This window comes from Rhinopithecus bieti, unplaced genomic scaffold (assembly GCF_001698545.2).
Source record: "Rhinopithecus bieti isolate Rb0 unplaced genomic scaffold, ASM169854v2 scaffold_44774, whole genome shotgun sequence".
Lineage (NCBI taxonomy): Eukaryota > Metazoa > Chordata > Mammalia > Primates > Cercopithecidae > Rhinopithecus > Rhinopithecus bieti.
Window position 1 is genome coordinate 505,738 of NW_016819032.1, and position 19,433 is coordinate 525,170.

The following is a 19,433-nucleotide window of genomic DNA, read 5'->3' on the forward strand; positions in this document are numbered from 1 at the left end:
GAGCCAGGAAAATGGAATTGATTCTAAGCTTATTTCCATTTTGAAAGGCAGTAAGAAGATGTAATGGGGCTCAGGGAGGGGTGTGTTCTATGAAGTGTGAAGGCAGAGGAAGGAATTGGCTGTAAAACTAAGGGGTTGGGTGGGAAATAAACATTCTTAGGAAGTGCTGCCTGTGCTGTAGCTCTTGGTGGACAAAATTGCAGTTAGAGGCATAAAGACTCCAAATTTTCTTGTTTGACAGGTGCTATCAAAATGTTTCAGGAGGTATTTGTGATTTGTGATTAGGCTTTGTGATTTTTGTTTTCAGAAGATATCTCAATATTAGTGTTTTTTGTTTTTGGGCTGTGTGTGTGTACACATAGTGCCAGCTTCAAAGCTATGAGATTGGAAACTGCCTGATTACCCCAGGCTCAGTGTAGCTAAAATTGGACTCATTATCTCTGACTGCAAATCTGTTCTTCTGCTCGTATCCCTGAACTCAGTTACTCTCTCATCCATTCACACGATTAGCCAGGACGGAAGCCCGAGGCTTCCTAGACTCCTCTCATTCTCTCATAGCCCACAACAAAGCTATCATCACTCATCTGCTGATTTTCTATTCAAATACCTCTATAGACATCGAGGAAAAGAAGGAAATACTTAAACATCCTGGTATCTGAGAAGTGGCCTCAATGTTATTACAAGCTAATCTGGCTCTCTCCTAGCTGAGCTGTGTTGATCCCTTGGATGTAATCTCACAGAACATCAACACCAAACAAGGTCGCTCTGAGGCCATGACAACATAAGACAAAAACAAAAATCACTGTGAAACCCACAAAATACCAAATGTCACCCTCCCACTAAAATGAGTAACTGCTGCTGCTTTACAAATCACGCCTTTATCTCTACTCTGGTCTGCCCTTCCTGTAGAAGTGCTTGAGATACCCAATCATAGAATTATCTCCAGTTCCTTAGACTCTCCCCAAAGTCACCCAACCAAAGCCTGAGTCCTCTAATAGGTTTTTTTCTAACACCCTCTTAGTGAGATGCCACACGGTTTCCCATGGAATATGCTTTCTCTTGCTGGAAGGAGTAATAAACCCAACTGATTCAACCGCATAGATGTGTTCCTGGGGCATGTGGACTGTGTAGCGTATTGACACCATTCTCTCCTTTCCATTTCTAGTTAAATCCTGTTTTTTTTTTTTTATCATCACCAGCCTTTATTATCATCAGCAACAACATCCTGTGTAGTTTTCCAGGTTCCATTGTCCTTCCCCTCTCAGCCTTTTTCACGCTACCATGAGATTACCTCACCCACCCCACCAGTGGATTGTGTGAAACTTTTTGTTTATCAAAAATGGGCCACGGAATATAATGTATTTACAACATAAACTCCTAGATATTATGCACTGAGAAGAACACAATATCATTTCTGTAATATTCTTGCCAAAAATGCATAATCCCATTTCAGTCATGAGAAAAACATCAGGCAAATCCAAATTAAAGGATACTCTCAAAATAACTGATCAGTACTCTTCAAAAATCTCAGTCATGAAAGACAAGTGTTGTAAGTTGAATTGTGATCCCCCAAAACAGATGAACACATTCTAACCCCTAGTAACTCAGTGTGTGACCTTATTTGGAAATAGAGCTGCTGCAGATGTAATTCACCAAGACAGAGTCATGCATGTCACAAAAAAACAGATACTACATGATTCTACTTATGTGCAACTGAAGTAGTCGAATTTATAGAAACAGAAAGGAAAATGGAGGTTACCAGGGGCTGAGGGGAGAGAGTAAAGACGAGTTGTTGTTTAATGAGTATAGAGTTTCAAATTTGCAAGATGACAAACTCCTGGAAATCTGTTTCACTACTATGTAAATATACTTAATGCTACTGAACTGCACACTGAAAAATTAAGACGGTAAATTTCTTGTTACATTTAAAAAATTAGATATATACATATACATGTGTATAAATGTATATTGATTTTAAAAGATGAGATCATGCTGTTTAGGGTGGCCTCTAGTCCAATATGGCTAGTGTCCTTATGAGAAGATAGCCATGTGAAGGCAAAGACACACAGGAAGACTGCCCTGTGACAACAGAGGCAGAGATTGGAGTGATGTAGCTGCAAGCCCAGGAAGCTTTGAAGAAGCAAGGAAGGATTATCCTCTACAGATTTCAGAGACAGCACAGCCCTGCCAACATTTTGATTTTGGACTTCTGGCCTCTAGAACTGTGAGATAATACATTCTTGTTGTTTTAAGCCACCCTGTCTGTTACTTGTTATAGCAGCTCTAGAAAAATGCTGCAGCAAAGAAAGACTGAGAAGCTGTTATAGGTTGGTTGAAACTAAAACGTGTTTCTATCAGTGTTCTTTTCCTGGTTTTGATAATTGCACTATGGTCATGTAAGGGGTTAATATTAAGAGAAGTTTGGTAAAGAGCTCTATGTACTATTTTTCTAACTTCTTTGAAAGGCTAAAACTAGTTCAAAATGAAAAGTTAAATAAACATGGTATCTTAGGCTGTTTGTGCTGCTATAACAAAATACTTTAGATTGGGTAACTTATAAAGAACAGAAAGCTATTTTGTACAGTTCTGGGGACTGTGAAGTCCAAGATCAAGGTGCCAGCTGGTAAAGGCCCAGTCTCTGCTTCCACGATGGTACTTTGGTGCTGTGTCCTCCAAAAACGGAGAGATGCTGTGCCCTCACATTTTGGAAGGGGGAAGGGCAAGAGAGCTGAAGCCTATGTGAATTGTCTTATATAAAGGCCTTAATCACATTCCTGAGGGAGGAGCCCTTATGGCCTAATCACTTCTTAAAAGTTCCACCTTTTAATACAGGCATCTGCAATCTGAAAATCTGAAATCTGAAACGCTCCAAAAGCCAAAACATTTTGAGCTCCAACAGAATGCTCAAAGGAAATGTTGAGTGGAGCACTTTGGACTTCGAATTTTCAGGTTAGGGATGTTCAACCAATATCATGCAAATACTCAAAAACTGGAAAAAAAATCTGAAGTCTGAAGCACTTCTGGTCCCAAGTATTTCAAATTATTCAAATAGTACCATCACATTGGCAACACCTGAATTTTGGAGGGAATACAATCAAACCATAGCACATTGTATAGATTTTTTAAAAAATAAGAAACACTGATTTGGAATACTAATCTAACCTGCAATTGATGTGGGAGAAACAACTCCTCTACGTTGCTTTCACTAACAGAGTGCCTGGCCTGACATACAAGGGGCAAGGTTCACAAGCTATCCACATCCATCAAGCTGCCCTCTGCTCCCTGACCTGGGTTCTCCGGCAGTACTGACCACACGTGCTCGTTTCCATGCCTCCCCTGTTTCACATGACTCCATTCATCTATTATATAGTCTCCAGTAATTTCTCTTTTGTCCTTAGGCAGCACCACTCCACAGCTGCTTCTTATTCGGCTCCCAAAGCACAGCCCTGGGTTCTGGGAAGGAGGAGAAGATGGCTAGAGAGAGAGAGACAAACACATTTAAAGGTAGGGACTAAGTGTGCATCCTAGTTTTTTTTTTTTTTTTTTTTTTTTTGATGTTTACATCTAAAACAATAAGAAAAAATAGTCCCATCTTTGGCATTGCTTCCACCTCCAAAACTGCTGAATATCTGTTCTTATCTCAGAAATGATTTTCCAGGTTTTGGCAATCAAGCATCTTGAAATATCAGGATGGTTAATGGGAAAAAATCACCAGTCAACTTCTGTATGTGACCAGACCAATGATTTTTATCTGTAAAGTCTAGGTTCATAGTCTCAGGGCATCTACTGATTTCAATGGGGATCCCTGGTTCCCTAAAGATAGAATATGTGGCAAAGGAGAGCCTTTAGAAGACGTAATTGTGAAATAGCCTCTCACATATAAGTGTCTCATTCAAATATTATGTTTATTTGAGTGTGCCTTACATAGACATCATATATAGCTTTTTCTTCTTGTTAAAAAGGGCAGGGACATTTTATGAGAATGAATACCCTTCTTTTAAATGACATTGTTGTTTAAACTCTCCCCCTCAATATTCACACACAAACACACTCACACCGTTATAGAAAGGAGTTGTAACACAGAGGATACATGCAGTAGTGTGCTGGAATCAGCAACTAATGGTTTATTTTAAATTTTCAGAAATTTCGTGAGCTGGTTATTGAACACAGCATTAACTTACATTCAAACAAAGGTAATAAACAGTCAAATCTTATTGCTTCCTAACTACCCTACTGGTACTCTCGAGGCTATTTCTATCATTGTATCTGTATAGTGGAAATACTACACTAGACTTCTATACAACTCTTCCCAGCTGTGCATTTAGTGACATCGTGGTGGTAGTTTGAAATTGCCATGGTGAGATTGTTTTTACCGTGAAAATTGGCAAACATAACAAACCTGAGCTAGCTTTTTTTCTCCAAAGAGCCAGTTAAACATTTACCGTCCACCGTACCCACAGCACACACACCTTCTTTACAAAGACTGACTATTGGGATACAAGTGATTGATTCACAAGGTAGAAAGTTCACACAGGTAAATGGGATCAGAACCTCATCATTCATCCCCCTGTCAGGCATTGGTTACTTTTTAATCTACCTCATGATTTTTCCCTGAGGAATGCAAATCAGACCTCTTTCCATCACATACACATTTTAAGATCTGACGTGCATTCCTTTTCCTGCATTTCTATGTCTGCCTCCCTAATGCAATGTCACATCAACTCAAATCTTCATTGCTACAAATGTGTCACTGTGATTCCTCTACCTTCTCCCAATCAGTCCTGTGACGTTCATTCTACAAATTTTGTTTTGCTTTTTAAATTCATCCCCTCAAGCATTTATCCTTTGAGTCGCAAATAATCCAATTACCTTCTTTAAGTAATTCTAAAATATACAGTTAAGTTATTATTGACTATAGTCACCCGGTTATACTATCGAATAGTAGGTCTTATTCATTCTGTCTGTTTTTTGTACCCATTAACCATCCCTGCCTCCCCCCAGCCCCACACTGTCCTTCACAGCTTCTGGTAACTATCCTTCTATTCTCTATGTTCATGAGTTCACTTGTTTTGATTTTCAGATCTTACAAATAAGTGAGAACATGCGTTGTTTGTCTTTCTGTGCCTGGCTTATTTCACTTAACATAATAATCTCCAGTTCCATCCACTTTGTTGCAAATGGCTGGATCTTATGGCTGAATAGTGATCCGTTGTGTATATGAACCTCATTTTCTTTATCTATTCATCTGTTGGTGGCCACTTGGGTTGCTTCCAAATCTTAGATATTGTCCACAGCACTGCAACAAACAGAGGAGTGAGTGCAGAGTTCTCTTTGATATACTGATTTCCTTTCTTTTGGGGATGTACCCAACAGTGGGATTGCTGGATCATGTGGTAGCTGAATGTTTAGCTTTTTGAGGAACCTCCAAACTGTCCTCTATAGTGGTTGTAATAATTTACATTACCACCAACAGTGTACGAAGCTTCCCTTTTCTCCACATTCGTTATTATTTATTTTATTTTTATTTTTTATTTCCATAGGTTTTTGGGGAACAGGTGGTATTTGGTTAAACGATTAAGTTCTTTAGTGGCAATTTCTGAGATTTAGGCGCACCCATCACTAGAGCAGTATACACTGTATGCGATTTGTAGTCTTATCCCTCACTCCGCTCCCACCCATTCCCCCTCCCTGAGTCCTCAAAGTCCATTGTATCATTGTTATGCCTTTGTATCCTCATTGCTTATCTCCCACTTCTGAGTGAGAACATACGCTGCTTGGTTTTCCATTCTTGAATTACTTCATTGAGAATAATGGTCTCCAATTCCATCCAGGTTGCTGCAAATGTCATTATTTGGTTCCTTTTATATCATACTACTCAGCCATAAAAAGTATATGTACATATATATAATGCAATACTACACAGCCATAAAAAGTAGCTTTATTAATAAATGAGTGGATAAAGAAATTGTGAGATATATATATATATTATATATATCTCCTCTCATTGATTGATGGGCATTTGGGCTGTTCCGTATTTTTGCAATTGTGAGTTGTGCTACTATAAACATGCATGTGCAAGTGTCTTGTTCATATAATTACTTCTTTTCCTCTGGGTGGATAGATACCCAATAGTGGGATTGCTGGATCAAATGGTAGTTCTATTCTTTTTCTCCACATTCTTGCCAGCATTTGTTATTGCCTGTCTTTTGTAATATAAACCATGTTAACTGGACTGAGATGATATCTTGTTGTAGTTTTGATTTGCATTTCTCTGATGATCAGTGATCAAATGCTGTTTTCTTAAACTCAGCTTCCATCATGTTGCTCCCCTGCTCCAGAACCTACAAGTCCTCGCCATTACCATACAAAGGGACCTTCAAAGGGTAGATGATAGTACGGTACCTGTATAAGTTCAGGGTTCTCCAGAGAAACAGAACAGTGTGTGAGTGTGTGTGTGTATGTATTAGAGAGAGAGGGAGAGAGTGATGCTATACATATATCTGAATTAAACTTAGTTTTCCTGTCCATAGTTCCTTTTGGTATCAGCATACTTAATCTTATCTGTTGGAACCAACTCAGTTTGACTTCCAGTTTAATGTTCAGCCTTCTTCGTTTTTCCGTGAATTCCATCCACCTTTTGGAGCCTATGGAGCATCTTGGCGTAAAGAGGAATGTGTTGTCTGGTCACTGACTGTCTTCTGTCCATGCTGGTTCCACTGAAATGGTTGTTTTCTCCCTTGGTCTGTAATTGCCTGATGCATTTTTCCTGCTGTGCATACAAAACCAATTCACTGAGACCATAGTATTGCAGTAAAGCAAGAGTTTAATTAATGCAAGGCCAGCCATGTGGAAGAACTGGAGTTATTACTCAAATCAGTCTCCCCAAAGGCTTGGAGGTTAGGGGATTTTAAAGGAAAGTGTGGGCCAGGTGTGGTGGCTCACACTTGTGATCCCAGCACTTTGGGAGGCCAAGGCAGAGGACTGTTTGAGCCCAGGAGTTTGAGGCCAGCCAAGGCAACATAGTGAGAGCCCGTCTCTATAAAACATTTTTCAATTAGTCAGGTGTGATGGTACACACCTGGAGTCCCAGTTTCTCAGGAGACTGAGGCAGGAGGATTGCTGGATCTCAGAAGTTTGAGGCTGCAGCAAGCCATGATGGTGCCAGTGCCCTCCAGCTTGGGCAACAGAACAAGACCCTGTCTCAAAACAACAACAACAACAACAACAACAACAAAAAGAAGCATAGTTTGGTGGGCAGCAGGCTAGGGAGAGGGAATGTTGATTGGTTGGAGATGAAATCATAGGGATGCGGAAAAAAACAGTCCTTGTGCACTGAGTCAGCCTCTGGGTGGGGACCACAGGACCAGTTGAGTCACAGTTGTGGGTTGAGGTGAAGTCCAAGTCAGTTGGTTGTCAGAAGTGTAAAAGTCTGAAAAAACCCTTTAAAAGGCCAATCTTAGGTTTTATAACAGTGATGTTATTTACAGGAGTAATTGGGGAAGTTACAAATCTTGTGACCTCCAGAATAGTGAGTGGCTGGTTAGTGTTTAATTATGCCTGTATCTTAGCATAGTTTAGGCACATCTCAAAATCCTAACCTTGTGCCCTTTTATTAGTTTTACAATGGTGGTTTAGTTTGGGAAGAGCTATTATGATTCTTGCTTTAAGGTTAAACTGTAAAATAAACTCATCTCAAAGTTAGCTTGGCCCATGCCCAGGAATGACTAAGGGACAGCTTGAAGGTTAGAAGCAAGATGGAGCCAACTATGTCAGATTTTTATTCAATGTCTTTTCCAGGGGACATAGTTTCACCCATAACAATGGCCACGAAAGGACATAAGCAGAAGATACTAATACAGAACAATGAAGACCTAAAAGTGCCTTTGCAAAAATTATGACCTGTGAATGTGACCTTATTTGGAAATAGTCTTTACAGATGTATTTAGTTAAGAGCAGGTAATTAGGGAAGACCCTAATCCAGCATGACTGGAGTCCTTAGAAGAGGAAAATTTGGAAAAAGACACAGGGAGAGCATCACGTGATGAAAGAGGCAGATCATGGAGTGATGTGGCTGCAAGCCAAAGAACTCCAAAGATCAAGTGTCACCAACAGAAGCTAGAAAGAGGCAAGGAAGGGTTCTCCCCTGCAAGGTTTGGAGGAAGTATGGCCCCAAAATACCTTAATTTCAGACTTCGATCCTCCAGAGCTGTGAGACAGTACATTTCTGTTGTTTTAAGCCACTCTGTTTTTGGTGCTTTGCTATCACAGCCCTAGGAAATGAATAAAGCCTCCTGTGGGGTTGTTCCAAATTTTGTCCTAGGTTTATATTCATCGAAATCCATGCCATTCTGAAAGTCAAAAATTACTCTTAATATTTAGCTCAACTTCTCTTTTTGCCTTGCAATACTGAACATATTGTCTCATGGTATTGGCCATTTGAACCTCTCCTGTGGACTGCGTGTCCACCCACATCTGCCATCTTAGACAGATACAGGGGGCCCATTTATTTAATGTTGATTTACTAGAACTCTGTGTCTATTAAAGAGATATGAACTGTATTTCAAAAATGGGACATGTAGAGGAATAGTCATCTAGGTTGTAGAAAACCACACCAGCTAAGATGTCTTGGTGGGAGTTAGTGTGATCATAGCAGAGAGGGAGACGAGAACTGGATTTTCAGAAGTAGACAGTTGGAAACTCCTGATGGAAAAAGTTGGAGGGGTAGGTTAGATTCAGGTTAGAGAGCCACTGAATGCTAAGTTTGAAGGCTTGTTTTAGGATAAGGAAATAGATACATAAGGTCAAGCAATTTGCCCAAAGCCATCTGGGGAGCTTTGGAAAGCCCTGAAAAGCAGAGAAACTTAAATTTGCCAGAGTAGTTATTGAGTTCTCAATTAATTTGAATGGCGAGGAACTGCTCACCTAAAGCCTTGAAATGCCAATGAATACTTATGAGAAAAGCCTGCCATTATCCTGCTTCTAACATATCAACCTTGGTGGCCTCCGGCCAGCCCTACACTTGATTCCCATAAAATACTCCAAAAGATAAATGAGTATGTTAATTAATTCCATTCATAACCTTCCCCACTAATCAGAAACACAGGCATCTCTTAATTCCCTAAAGCTGGAGGGATCTTCTTCATGGTATATCAGTTTTCCCCATGACCTCAAGAATAGGAATGTGGCCAAAGATTTCATTCGATGATGAACAAATTTGGGGAAGGGGACTGTGATGGTTAATTTTATTGTCAACTTGGTTAGGCCTGTCTTTGGTCAAACACCAGCCTAGATGCTGCTGTGAAAGTATGTTTTAGACATAATTGACATTTAAGCCCATAGACTTTGAGCAAAGTAGATGACCCTTCATAATGTGGGTGAGCCCCTTCCAATCACTTGACAGCCTTAAAAGAATAGACTCAGGCTCCTCCTCCTGATCCATGAGGAAAAAGGAATTCTGCTTCCAGATGAGACTGCAACATCAACCCTTCCCTGGGTTTCCTGCCTGTGGGTCTGCCCTGTAGATTTTAAACCTGCCAGCTCCCATAATTGCATGAACCAGTTCCTTTAAAAATACATATATAGTTTATTTTCTTTCAGACAGAGTCTTGCTCTGTTGCCCAGGCTGGAGTACAGTGGCATGATCTCAGCTCACTGCAATCTCTGCTTCCTGGGTTCAAGCAATTCTCCTGCCTCAGCCTTCTGAGTAGCTGGGACTACAGGTGCCTGCCAGCATGCCCGGCTAATTTTTGTATTTTTAGTAGCGATGGAGTTTCACCATGTTGGCCAGGCTGGTCTTGAATGCCTGACCTCAAGTGATGTGCCCACCTCGGCCCCCCAAAGTGCTGGGATTACAAGCATGAGCCACCACACCTGGCCGTATGTATATAGTTTTAAACTGATTCATATTTTCAACCTGTTTTGATTATGAAAATCCATAGCTATTTAACAACAGCCAAATGAATGTGTAGCATTCTCAAAATAGGCAGGTTAGTGACCAATACAATCATGGTAGTAATAGAGTGAATCTTATGAAATTGCCAATATTCGACCATTCGATCTATAAAAATGGCAATTTGCTATGGATTAACCAATATGCATGGAACAAGGACTTGCTAACAACGTTGAACAGAATTGGAGACATTGATTTTGTTTTGTATTTTGGGAAAAGTGCTTGTGAAAAAGTCTAAACTTATACTGTATTCTCTTCAAGTTTCTTCCTCTCTCAACACAGCCAGTTAGAGGGTAGCAAGATTTGAGATTTGAATATGGAGGAAAATAGAAAGACCACCCAGGTAGGTTTAGACCTAAACCATGTGTCTAACTCAGGTTCTACTGGAGAATCCTGGTTGGAAATTATGAGCAAGTGGTAACTATTCTTGTCCCAGCCACATGACTGATGTCAAGGTTCCCTTCAATGGAACCATGTTGCTTTTAAGACAAATTCACAGCTGTATTGGGTGGCAGATAAAACCAACTTTCACTCCAGCCTCATATCCCACCAGTTCCAACCCTACTGTGGTAGAGATGGTTGTTGGCCAACTCAGATTAGTGCTCCTCTTCTAGAACATAGAGTTAGTTGTTCTGGGAAATGGCTCCCAGCCAGGGGCCACATTTCTCAGCACATCTAGATTGGGGCGTGTAACTAGCTCTAGCCAGTGAGATGTCAGTGGGACTCACGTGTGACACTTCAGCACAGAGGGGTCTAATACCACACTATGTTCCCTCAGTCTGCCGGCTAAATGTCACCAGAGTGACCTTGAAGCCACAAGACTAAATCAAACTGTCTCAAACAGTCACCATTAGAAGGAAGGCCACCCTAAATAGTCTCTAGAACAAAGAGTTCTGCATTGGACCTGGCACAAGTGAGACATAAACTTTTACTTTGTTAAGGCTCCAAGATTTAAGGTCATTTGTGATAGCAGCACAACCCATCCCACCTCAATACCTTTGCCCTTCAACATTCTGAATCATCATCTGCTCTCTCAACTTATCAAATTGTTTCACTTGGCTGGGCCTTGCAAACTGTGTTCTCTCTGCCTAGAATACCTTTTCCCTTGTCTATCTGACAAATTACCAACACTCAGATTAAGTGACACCTATTCAGAGTCATTTTCTGATTTCTCTAGGGTGTTGGTTTTTTCCTCCTTCTTACCTTTGCTGTGCCTTGTACCATAGCCTCCTGCCAAACCATGATGAAACAGTTATCTTCTCAAAAGATTGTGAGTTCTTTAAATAAATGCAGGTACTGGGTCCTATTCTTTATGTTCAGATCACCTAAAATAGTGCCTGGTGCATGTGAGTTCTCCATACATGGATTTTGGATCAGCCTAAGTAAATTGGGCGTGTGGGGTTCTTTGGTTTGTCCCTGACCTGGCTGATTGCAACGTGGATCTGGCCTGAACTGATTGGATGGCCTGAGTCTCTGCAGGTGTGTCTTGTTGGTGCTGCCCTTCTCTTAAATCAAATAAATGCCCAGAGTAGGGGCCGGGTGTAGTGGCTCATGCCTGTAATCCCAGCACTTTGGGAGGCTGAGGCAGGTGGATCACCTGAGGTCAGGAGTTCGAGACCAGCCTAGCCAACATGGCAAAACCCCATCTCTACTAAAAGTAGAAAAATTAGCCAGGCGTTGTGGGCGGCACCTGTAATCCCAGCTACTTGGGAGGCTGAGGGAGGAGAATCGCTTGAACCCAGGAAGCAGAGGTTGCAGTGAGCTGAGATCACACCACTGCATTCTAGCCTGGGCGACAGAGTGAGACTTTGTCTCAAAAAAGAAAAAGAAAAGAAGAAAAAAAAAAAGAAATGCCCACAGTGAAGAAGTGGGCCCTTAGAACGTGTCTTTTGCTATTCACTGAAGGTTACAGGAAAACAAGGCTTTCTCATTTACAGAGCGTGTCTTTTTAATGACTGCAGATCATATTTAATATGTGCTTTGCTTACAAGAAATTGGAAATTTGGATCTCTCCTAGTATTCTGCCCAGATACGTTCTAGAATTCCTTTGCTTCTTTGTAGAATTTTGATTCTTGTTTTTTTGGAAGGGACAATAAGGGAATTAAAAAAATCAAGTTAAAATGGAATGAAAAGTGCCTTTCACAGGAATGTTTTATTGTCTCTGCCTGGACTCCTAACATAGCTTATGAGGTGAAAACACTGCTTTAGTAAAAATGGAATACTCTTGGTTACATGAAATCCCATCCCTTGTCCTTCAGATCCTCTGGAGGAGAAGTCCCTCATTCCTTGGGATTGGTGACAACAGCCGTGTTGGAATAGGAGTAGGGGCTCAGCAGGGCGGCGATGGTGTAGTGGCGGGGGCCGGAGTCGTTGGCTGTGAATACCACCTATGAGAGAAGACAGACAGGATCCATTTCCACCAGAGCCCGAAAACTGTACAGATGACACACATGACTGACCACTGGAAATCCAGTGCCAGCTTAATTAATTTTATTCTTTTATATTTTGGAACAGTTTGAACAGAAGGAAAAAGCTCAAACACGGGGGCAAGCCAAGCCTTTGAAACCATGCACAGCCCTTAGAGCAGGAGTACAGAACCAGGTCTTGTTTTGCAAATTCACATCAAAAGTCAAGAGGGCCCTAGCTTGACTAAGGGAAATCCCAGAGAGCCTAAAGGCTGTATCTCTTTTGTTGGTTTTAGAAAAAAAAAAGGTGGGGAGAATGCAAAAATGCACTGAGTCATTGAAAAGCTGCTGCAATAGTGGCTGCCAACCACAGACTTAGAGACTTAGCATTCTGGAGCTGGAAACATTCTTCCCATTTTACAGATGAGCAAATCAGACTTGAATTATTGTATTGCCCCAGTCTACATACTGATGGAACCACAGTAGGAAGGTAAGTCTCCTGTCTCCAAGCCCAGAGATTCCCCCACCCCACTATTCTTTGCATTTTCTAACATGAAGAAAAGTATATTTTATGTATAGCAAGCAATGAAATATGAACCAAAAGCATTTCAGGGCTCTATTTACAATACAGAGTGTGGAAGATCATGGTGGAATTTTGAAATATACATGCATGCACTAGACCTCATTTAAGCTTTGTAACTGGGCAAATTGTGGCTCAAAATGCTGTTCCAGATAGTCACACAGTTCTGTCAAATTCAGTAGAGTATCTGCAACTCGTGTGCTGGGACAGGCTTAATTCTCAGAGTGAGGCAAGTTGGGATAAATTGAGGTCAGAAAAGAGGTAGCAGACAGTAAAGATGTGTTTAATTTGATATATTTTGTATACGTGCCTTGGGTTGAGTTTTGGACACACTCTGCATAAATACATATTGTTCCAAATATGGGGAAAAGAAACCCGGATTACTTAGGGATAGGAAGAAAAAAGGAGCTGAGTGAGCCATACCAAAAACAAAAATAATATCGGGGCAAGAGGAAGTGAGAATCACCTAAGAATCTCTTAAGAAGAAAGGGCTCCCCTTAAGGCCAACTCCCTAGAATCAACTAATAAAAATATCTTTTATCTTATGGTGACATTGACCTTCAGCCCACTTGATTCTTCTTAAATATTATAAGAGGCATAATCTGTGATCAAAAATCCATGAAGTAGCTGGGTGTACTGGCTCACACCTGTAATGCCAGCACTTTGGGAGGCTGAGGTGGGTGAATCACCTGAGCTCTGGAGTTCGAGACCAGCCTGGCCAACATGCCGAAACCCTGTCTCTATGAAAAATACAAAACTTAGCTGGGTTTGGTGGCGTGCACCTGTAGTGCCAGCTACTCGGGAGGCTGAGGCAGAAGAATTGCTTGAACCTGGGAAGTGGAGGTTGCAGTGAGCCGAGATTGCACCACTGCATTCCAGCCTGGGTGACAAAGCAAAACTCCATCTCAAAAAAGAAGAAAAAAAAAATCCATGAAGTGAAGAGGCCTAAGAGCTCCTAATAAAAGTTTCCAATTTCCCTTGGTAAATCTAATATGACCACCTGGGTCACTGGCTAAGGTAGAGGTGACCAGTTCTGAAGGAGGCATTTATCAGAAGAAGCTGCATGAAGCCCACCATGCACCAGTCACCAAAGTGAGACACTGGAACTCATCTCTCACTACTCACTCTCTCTTGTTCTCCATATTTATCTGGGCTTCAAGCTGGGCTGACGGTCCTGCCTAATGTGTCTTACTTCAGTCCTTTCCCCTCCATTCCAAGGGTAGGGATGTATTTTCATTTCTGAATCTCCAGCATCTAGCAGAGTGTTCCACACATAGAAGCTTTTATTTTTTAAATGTTTGTTGAATGAATACTGCAAGAGTGAAGAGCAGTCAAGGAAGCTGAGATCTAATGAAAGAGAACAACATGTGGGCAGTATGGCAATGAACTTTTTAGATGGCTCCCATCAGGCTGAGACCCAGGTCTTAGGCAAACAATGGTCTCAGGTAGGCAGTTCTACTACTCAAGGGTAGGGGCTGACACTCTAGGGGCAATGTCTTGTGCTGGGCACCACTGAAACCCTGCTGCTGCCCTGACTGGCGTCCGTGTCTTGCTGCCTGGATGAGGGGTAGTCAGGGACATGCTTCTTGGTAGATGGGGCTCCCTTGGTGACTTGTGGGCCCCAGAAGTCAAACAAGCCCCTATTGTTTCCCTGGTAACATTGCCTAATAAAGGAACCACTTTATAGCAATTGAAAGTCTCATCCATGACTAAGCCAGAGAATAGTTCCCTTTCATGCTGAGCTATTTTTGATGGAATTAGTTGATCTTTAACTCTGACCAACATGTCTGGATTCTATTTCCATGACAGCCATCTGTTTCAAATGACTTAAGAAATTAAGACAAGGGGAAGACAGGGAGATGTATAACTGTTCGAAGATCCTCACCATAGGCAGGGGAACAGAGCACGTTACAAATGTGGCTTTTCTTTTTTTAAGCTTGGCTTTTCACAGGGGAAAAATGTTCCTGGGTCACAATGCGAGGCAGAGCAGAATTGAGGGCAAACCCAGCCTGGGCCTTGTTTGTAAACATTTCTACTTGTGTGTTTCCTAGCCTTGTGACCTTTGACAAGTTATTTGACTTCCTGGTGCCTCATTTGCTTCATCTATGAGATGGGGGTAATAATAGGACTGACCTCAGTGGCTTGTTCCTGAGGATTAAGTAGGTTAAATATGGAAAACACTTAAACAATTGTGTCTGCCACATGGTGTATGCTTAGTAAATGTTATCTACTGTGTTGCCATTTTTACTTTGATTTTATTGTCTCTCTATGTATGTGTTGCCAAGAATCACTTGTCCAAACCTCCGAGGAGCCAGATGTGTTTTGGAATGAAGAATGTTGCAGGTTTTAGAGAAATAAAATGCTGCATCTCTTGTTTCATACACTCTGCGTGGGGTCTGGAGGTCTGCCTCATAAACAGATTATTTCAACAGCAAATACGTCAATATTCATATAAAGTGGAATGAAGAGACTATGAATAGTGTCATGTAAGTTCAAGTCATGTTACTATATGGGTTTTCCTCAAAGTCAAAAAGAAATGTGCTTCTCAGAGTATTGTGAATTTGTTCTTGTATAACAGGCGAGGGAACCTTTGGTCATTCATCACCTTCTTTGGGACATTTCTGTGGTATGCTAAGTAAAACTGTGCATTTCCTGGGATGCCAAAAGCAAAAACCAAAACCAAAACAACCCTTGAAGGTTTGTATACTCACCTCTGCATGCTCATGGAATGGGGAGATGCCAAGTGCCTTCCAGTAAGATTTGGTGTCTATCTCCACTTTGTATATCCCTTCTACAAATTCCTCCTCAGTTGTGAGCCCATGCAGCTCTCCAGACTCACTGGTTTTCCTATAAGGTGTGAAAGTCTGGGTTAAGTTAGGCATGGAGGAAACAAATGACATGGCAAAGTAATACCCCCCACTCCACCAACACACATAAACGTGTTACATACATTTCCCCTCAACTAAGTCAGAAGTAGGGAAAACTCTTAACTGTCTGAAATTAAATGGCAAAACGTTTGTAAAACTTTTGAAAAGCTCACTGTAGATATTTTCTCTGATAAGAAGAGAATGTAGGTATAATTTATAATTTTTTAAATTTTTTTTAATTTTTGAGACAGAATTTTACTGTAGTCACCTAGCCTGGAGTGCAGTGGCATGATCTCAGCTCACTGCAACCTCTGCCTCCAGGTTCAAGGGATTCTCCAGTCTCAGCCTCCCAAGTAGCCGGGATTACAGGTGCCTGCCACCATGCCTGGCTAATTTTTGTATTTTTCATAGAGATGGGGTTTTGCCATGTTGGCCAGGTTGGTCTTGAGCTCCTGACCTCAGATGATATGCCCACTTCAGCCTCCCAAAGCGCTGAGATTTACAGGCGTGAGCCACCGCGCCCGGCCGGGTATAATGTTTTCTTAAGAAAGAGTCCTTGTGATTCGAGACTGATGATTGGATGGGATGTTGTGACCATCCCTGGAAGTGGCCACTGCTGTTCTAACTCTGCACTTCTCCAGGACAGCAGGGTCTCGCTCCTCTCCCTTGTGGTGTGAGGATACCTTTCAGAGCATCTGCACACCACCAGGGAGTGTCATTTGCACACACACTGGAAAACCTAAAGCAGGAAGAAGAACCTGTATCTGACTCTTCCCTTATATATATTTAACCTCTCTGATAACTCTTTGCCAGCAACAAACACTAGGCAACTTCTATTTCCATGTAAGTACAAGCTCCATAGTTGAATGTTGGAAATTGCTTCCCATTAGACTGCAACAGCTATGACAGATAAAAATAGCAGTCGTCTTTACTGACTCTGATTGTGCACCTCCTCGTTTCTTCTTTATATATATATATATTTTTTTGTCCTGATGAAAGGAGAAAGATTCACAAGAACATTAGAATGTTTTTGGTATCCATTTTCTCTCTCCCTTAGAATAGTCCCATAACCACTCTTCACGTTATGCTTGGCATTTTATATAAACATAAATGAATTACCAAATAAAAAGTCAGTTAAAACCAGACCTAAGAAAATGATCTTACCAATAATGGTTGAAGAATCATGTGGTTCTTGGAGTTCAATTAAATTACAACAGAAATTCTTCTCTGAGGAGGAGTAAGTACTTAATAGTTCCTCTTCTGCTGGGTGTGAAGGGTCTCCTGATTGCTCTTTCAGTCAATTCTCTTAGGTTTATTAATATATATTTTCCTTGGAGTTTTTGCTAGTGCAGGTAGAAAAACTCCATGAAAATTGTAAACTGGCTAATGAAGGTTAGAAGTCACTCTTGCACATGAAGTTGGGTGATCATGGGATTAGTCTGGGGCTGTACTTTGCCTCGTGGATCCATTTCTTCTGTCTCTTTTTACTTTTTTTTTTAACTGAGCTTGACAGCCTCCAGCCTTGCACACAGTAGGTGCCCCAAAGTGTTCATTAGGCAAAAGCCCTGGCTTTTGGGTGATCCAAATGAACTACAGACAGATGCCTAGCCAATAATATTTCTGAATTCCTTTCCTTTCGTTAATGGGTTCATACACATTGTACCTCTTTCCTAAAATTCTAAGACAAGGACTCTTACCTTTGGTGTTACCCAGGGACACCAGGGAATCTGTGAAACTCCTAAAATCACATATATGGTTTTGTGTGTGTGTATCTGTACATTTCTTCTGGGCATAGAATCTTTAGTTTTTATCACCTACATAAAGTGGTCTGTGACCCAAAAGGGTTACACACCACAGCTGGAGGGGAGGAGTTCTGATTCCTTCTTTTCTCTACTGTCTACCCCTAAATGATGCTCAGGTTCCTGGTCACTTCCTAGCTAAGCAAAACAAAAAGAGGGCATCTTCAGAGAGGGCATACTTGACCTCTGCTCACGTTTTTCAATCTCCTTGTAAATTCTTTAGCAGATGATGTGAGCTTCTCTCTACCAAGTGAGGGGCCAAAGGGAAGATAAAACCAAGTCCTGTGGGAGGGTTCTTTGGCAACTTACCCAGAGGCAAATGGCTCCCAGGTCTCATCAGCAGCCTTTTTGAACACATTCACAGCCACATTGATGGCAGGACTGCCTCGGACGGCATCTAGAACTTTGACCATCAGAGGACACTTGGATTCATCAACGCCCTGGGTGTAGAGAAGACAAGTGAGAAGTTAACAAAATTGATCAGAGTGAAAGGATTTATTCTTTATGGTGTTAGAAATCTGGAACAAAACAAGAATTACACACTGATTCCATTATCAGGAACATAAGTGTTGACAGTTAATGAGCTTCCCTACTCAGTAAAACACAGACATAATTGTTTCCAAAGCAAGAATGGTTTCTGCCTCCAGACATGCTGCTATCAACCAGGGATGTGTATAATGAATTTTAAGGGAGAGAATAGGCCCCCTGAGTACAGTTGCCCTGTTAAACTTCTCCATTTGAATGGAATTACTGAAAAGAGGTAATGTACCATACATAGGACCAAAACAGTTTTTCCTGAGATCATTTTAGTTGTTGCTCTAGTCACCCTCTCTTACCGGTTGTTTTAAAATTATGTCAGACTACATCCAGACCCATTTAATAGATTAGTTAATTCTTCTAGAGGATTTAAGAATTAGATATCTGACTAAAATATTGTTCACTAAGCCTTTTAAAGATTAATCAGTAAATACATTTTGATTAGCTATAGGGCCAGAATATAATCTCACGCAGTTTGCCCCCCAAATACATTTTATAAAGGGATACTTTTCTGAAAATTCAGGATTAACAGCTTCCTTAATATCATATCTTTATCTCTATCATCGATCTGAGGAAGTGGAGATACCAGACATTACAAACCCAATGCACCAAAGCAATGAGGCAGAATCCCCAGAGTTCAAGTCCCGGCTCAGTAAGCTCAGTGGAACTTCATTCTTTTTGAAGTTTGAATTAATGATATTAAAGATAGATGCTGAGTACCCTTGCCCTAGTAACAAAAGCTGGTTGGCAAAGCTGGAAGGAGTCACTCCTACTTCATTTAGCATGCATTTTAAATGTAGGAACGGGATGTCCCAGAAACACTCACCATAGGACCAGCCTCAGACACAAATACCAGTCCAGCGAGGCAGAGGAGGAGCAGACGATGAGAAGCCATCCTGCCAAGAACGAGTGGACTTCTGTGATGGCTGCTCCTAGCCTGGGGCTTTTATACTCACTTCTCCTGAGCTAGGCTGCTTATCCCTGCCAATCTGACTCCAAACCTGCTGATTCTGATTATTGACTTAGTCAACAAAGAGAGAATAAGTAACCCATACAAATATGAACCTTGTCTAGAGAGATTAGAGCATCGGAACATTAGCTCTATGAAATATTCTTAATAGGTCATTTGACCAGAACAAAACAATCAAAACAAAACAAAAATAGTCTTCTCCCTGTGTGACTCCATGCAGTAACATTCTTGGGGATATTTTTTTCCTCCCTCACATATTTCTATGCATGTTTTCCATTTTTATACATTTTTGTCTTTCATTTTAGATGCAAGATTTTAGACAGATG

General features: G+C 41.1%; 1 protein-coding gene across 1 annotated transcript; it reads right to left on the minus strand.

Annotated features, from left to right (window-relative positions):
• Positions 1–12,081: 12,081 nt before the first annotated feature.
• Positions 12,082–19,183, minus strand: TTR (transthyretin). The gene is made up of 4 exons (XM_017858048.1): positions 18,964–19,183; positions 17,910–18,040; positions 15,646–15,781; positions 12,082–12,336 (listed from the first exon to the last, which is right to left on the minus strand). Exons 1-4 carry the CDS (start codon positions 19,030–19,032, stop codon positions 12,229–12,231), a joined length of 444 nt encoding a protein of 147 aa, XP_017713537.1. The 5' UTR covers positions 19,033–19,183; the 3' UTR covers positions 12,082–12,228.
• Between the last annotated feature and the right edge of the window lie 250 nt (positions 19,184–19,433).

Excerpts from the sequence above, each read along its gene's own strand:
- TTR (XM_017858048.1), bottom strand. The coding sequence starts at position 19,032 with ATGGCTTCTCATCGTCTGCTCCTCCTCTGCCTCGCTGGACTGGTATTT. Across the intron at positions 18,041-18,963 it reads TGTCTGAGGCTGGTCCTATG|GGCGTTGATGAATCCAAGTG; the intron begins GTGAGTGTTTCT and ends CTCTACACCCAG. Across the intron at positions 12,337-15,645 it reads CATTCCATGAGCATGCAGAG|GTGGTATTCACAGCCAACGA; the intron begins GTGAGTATACAA and ends CTTCTCTCATAG.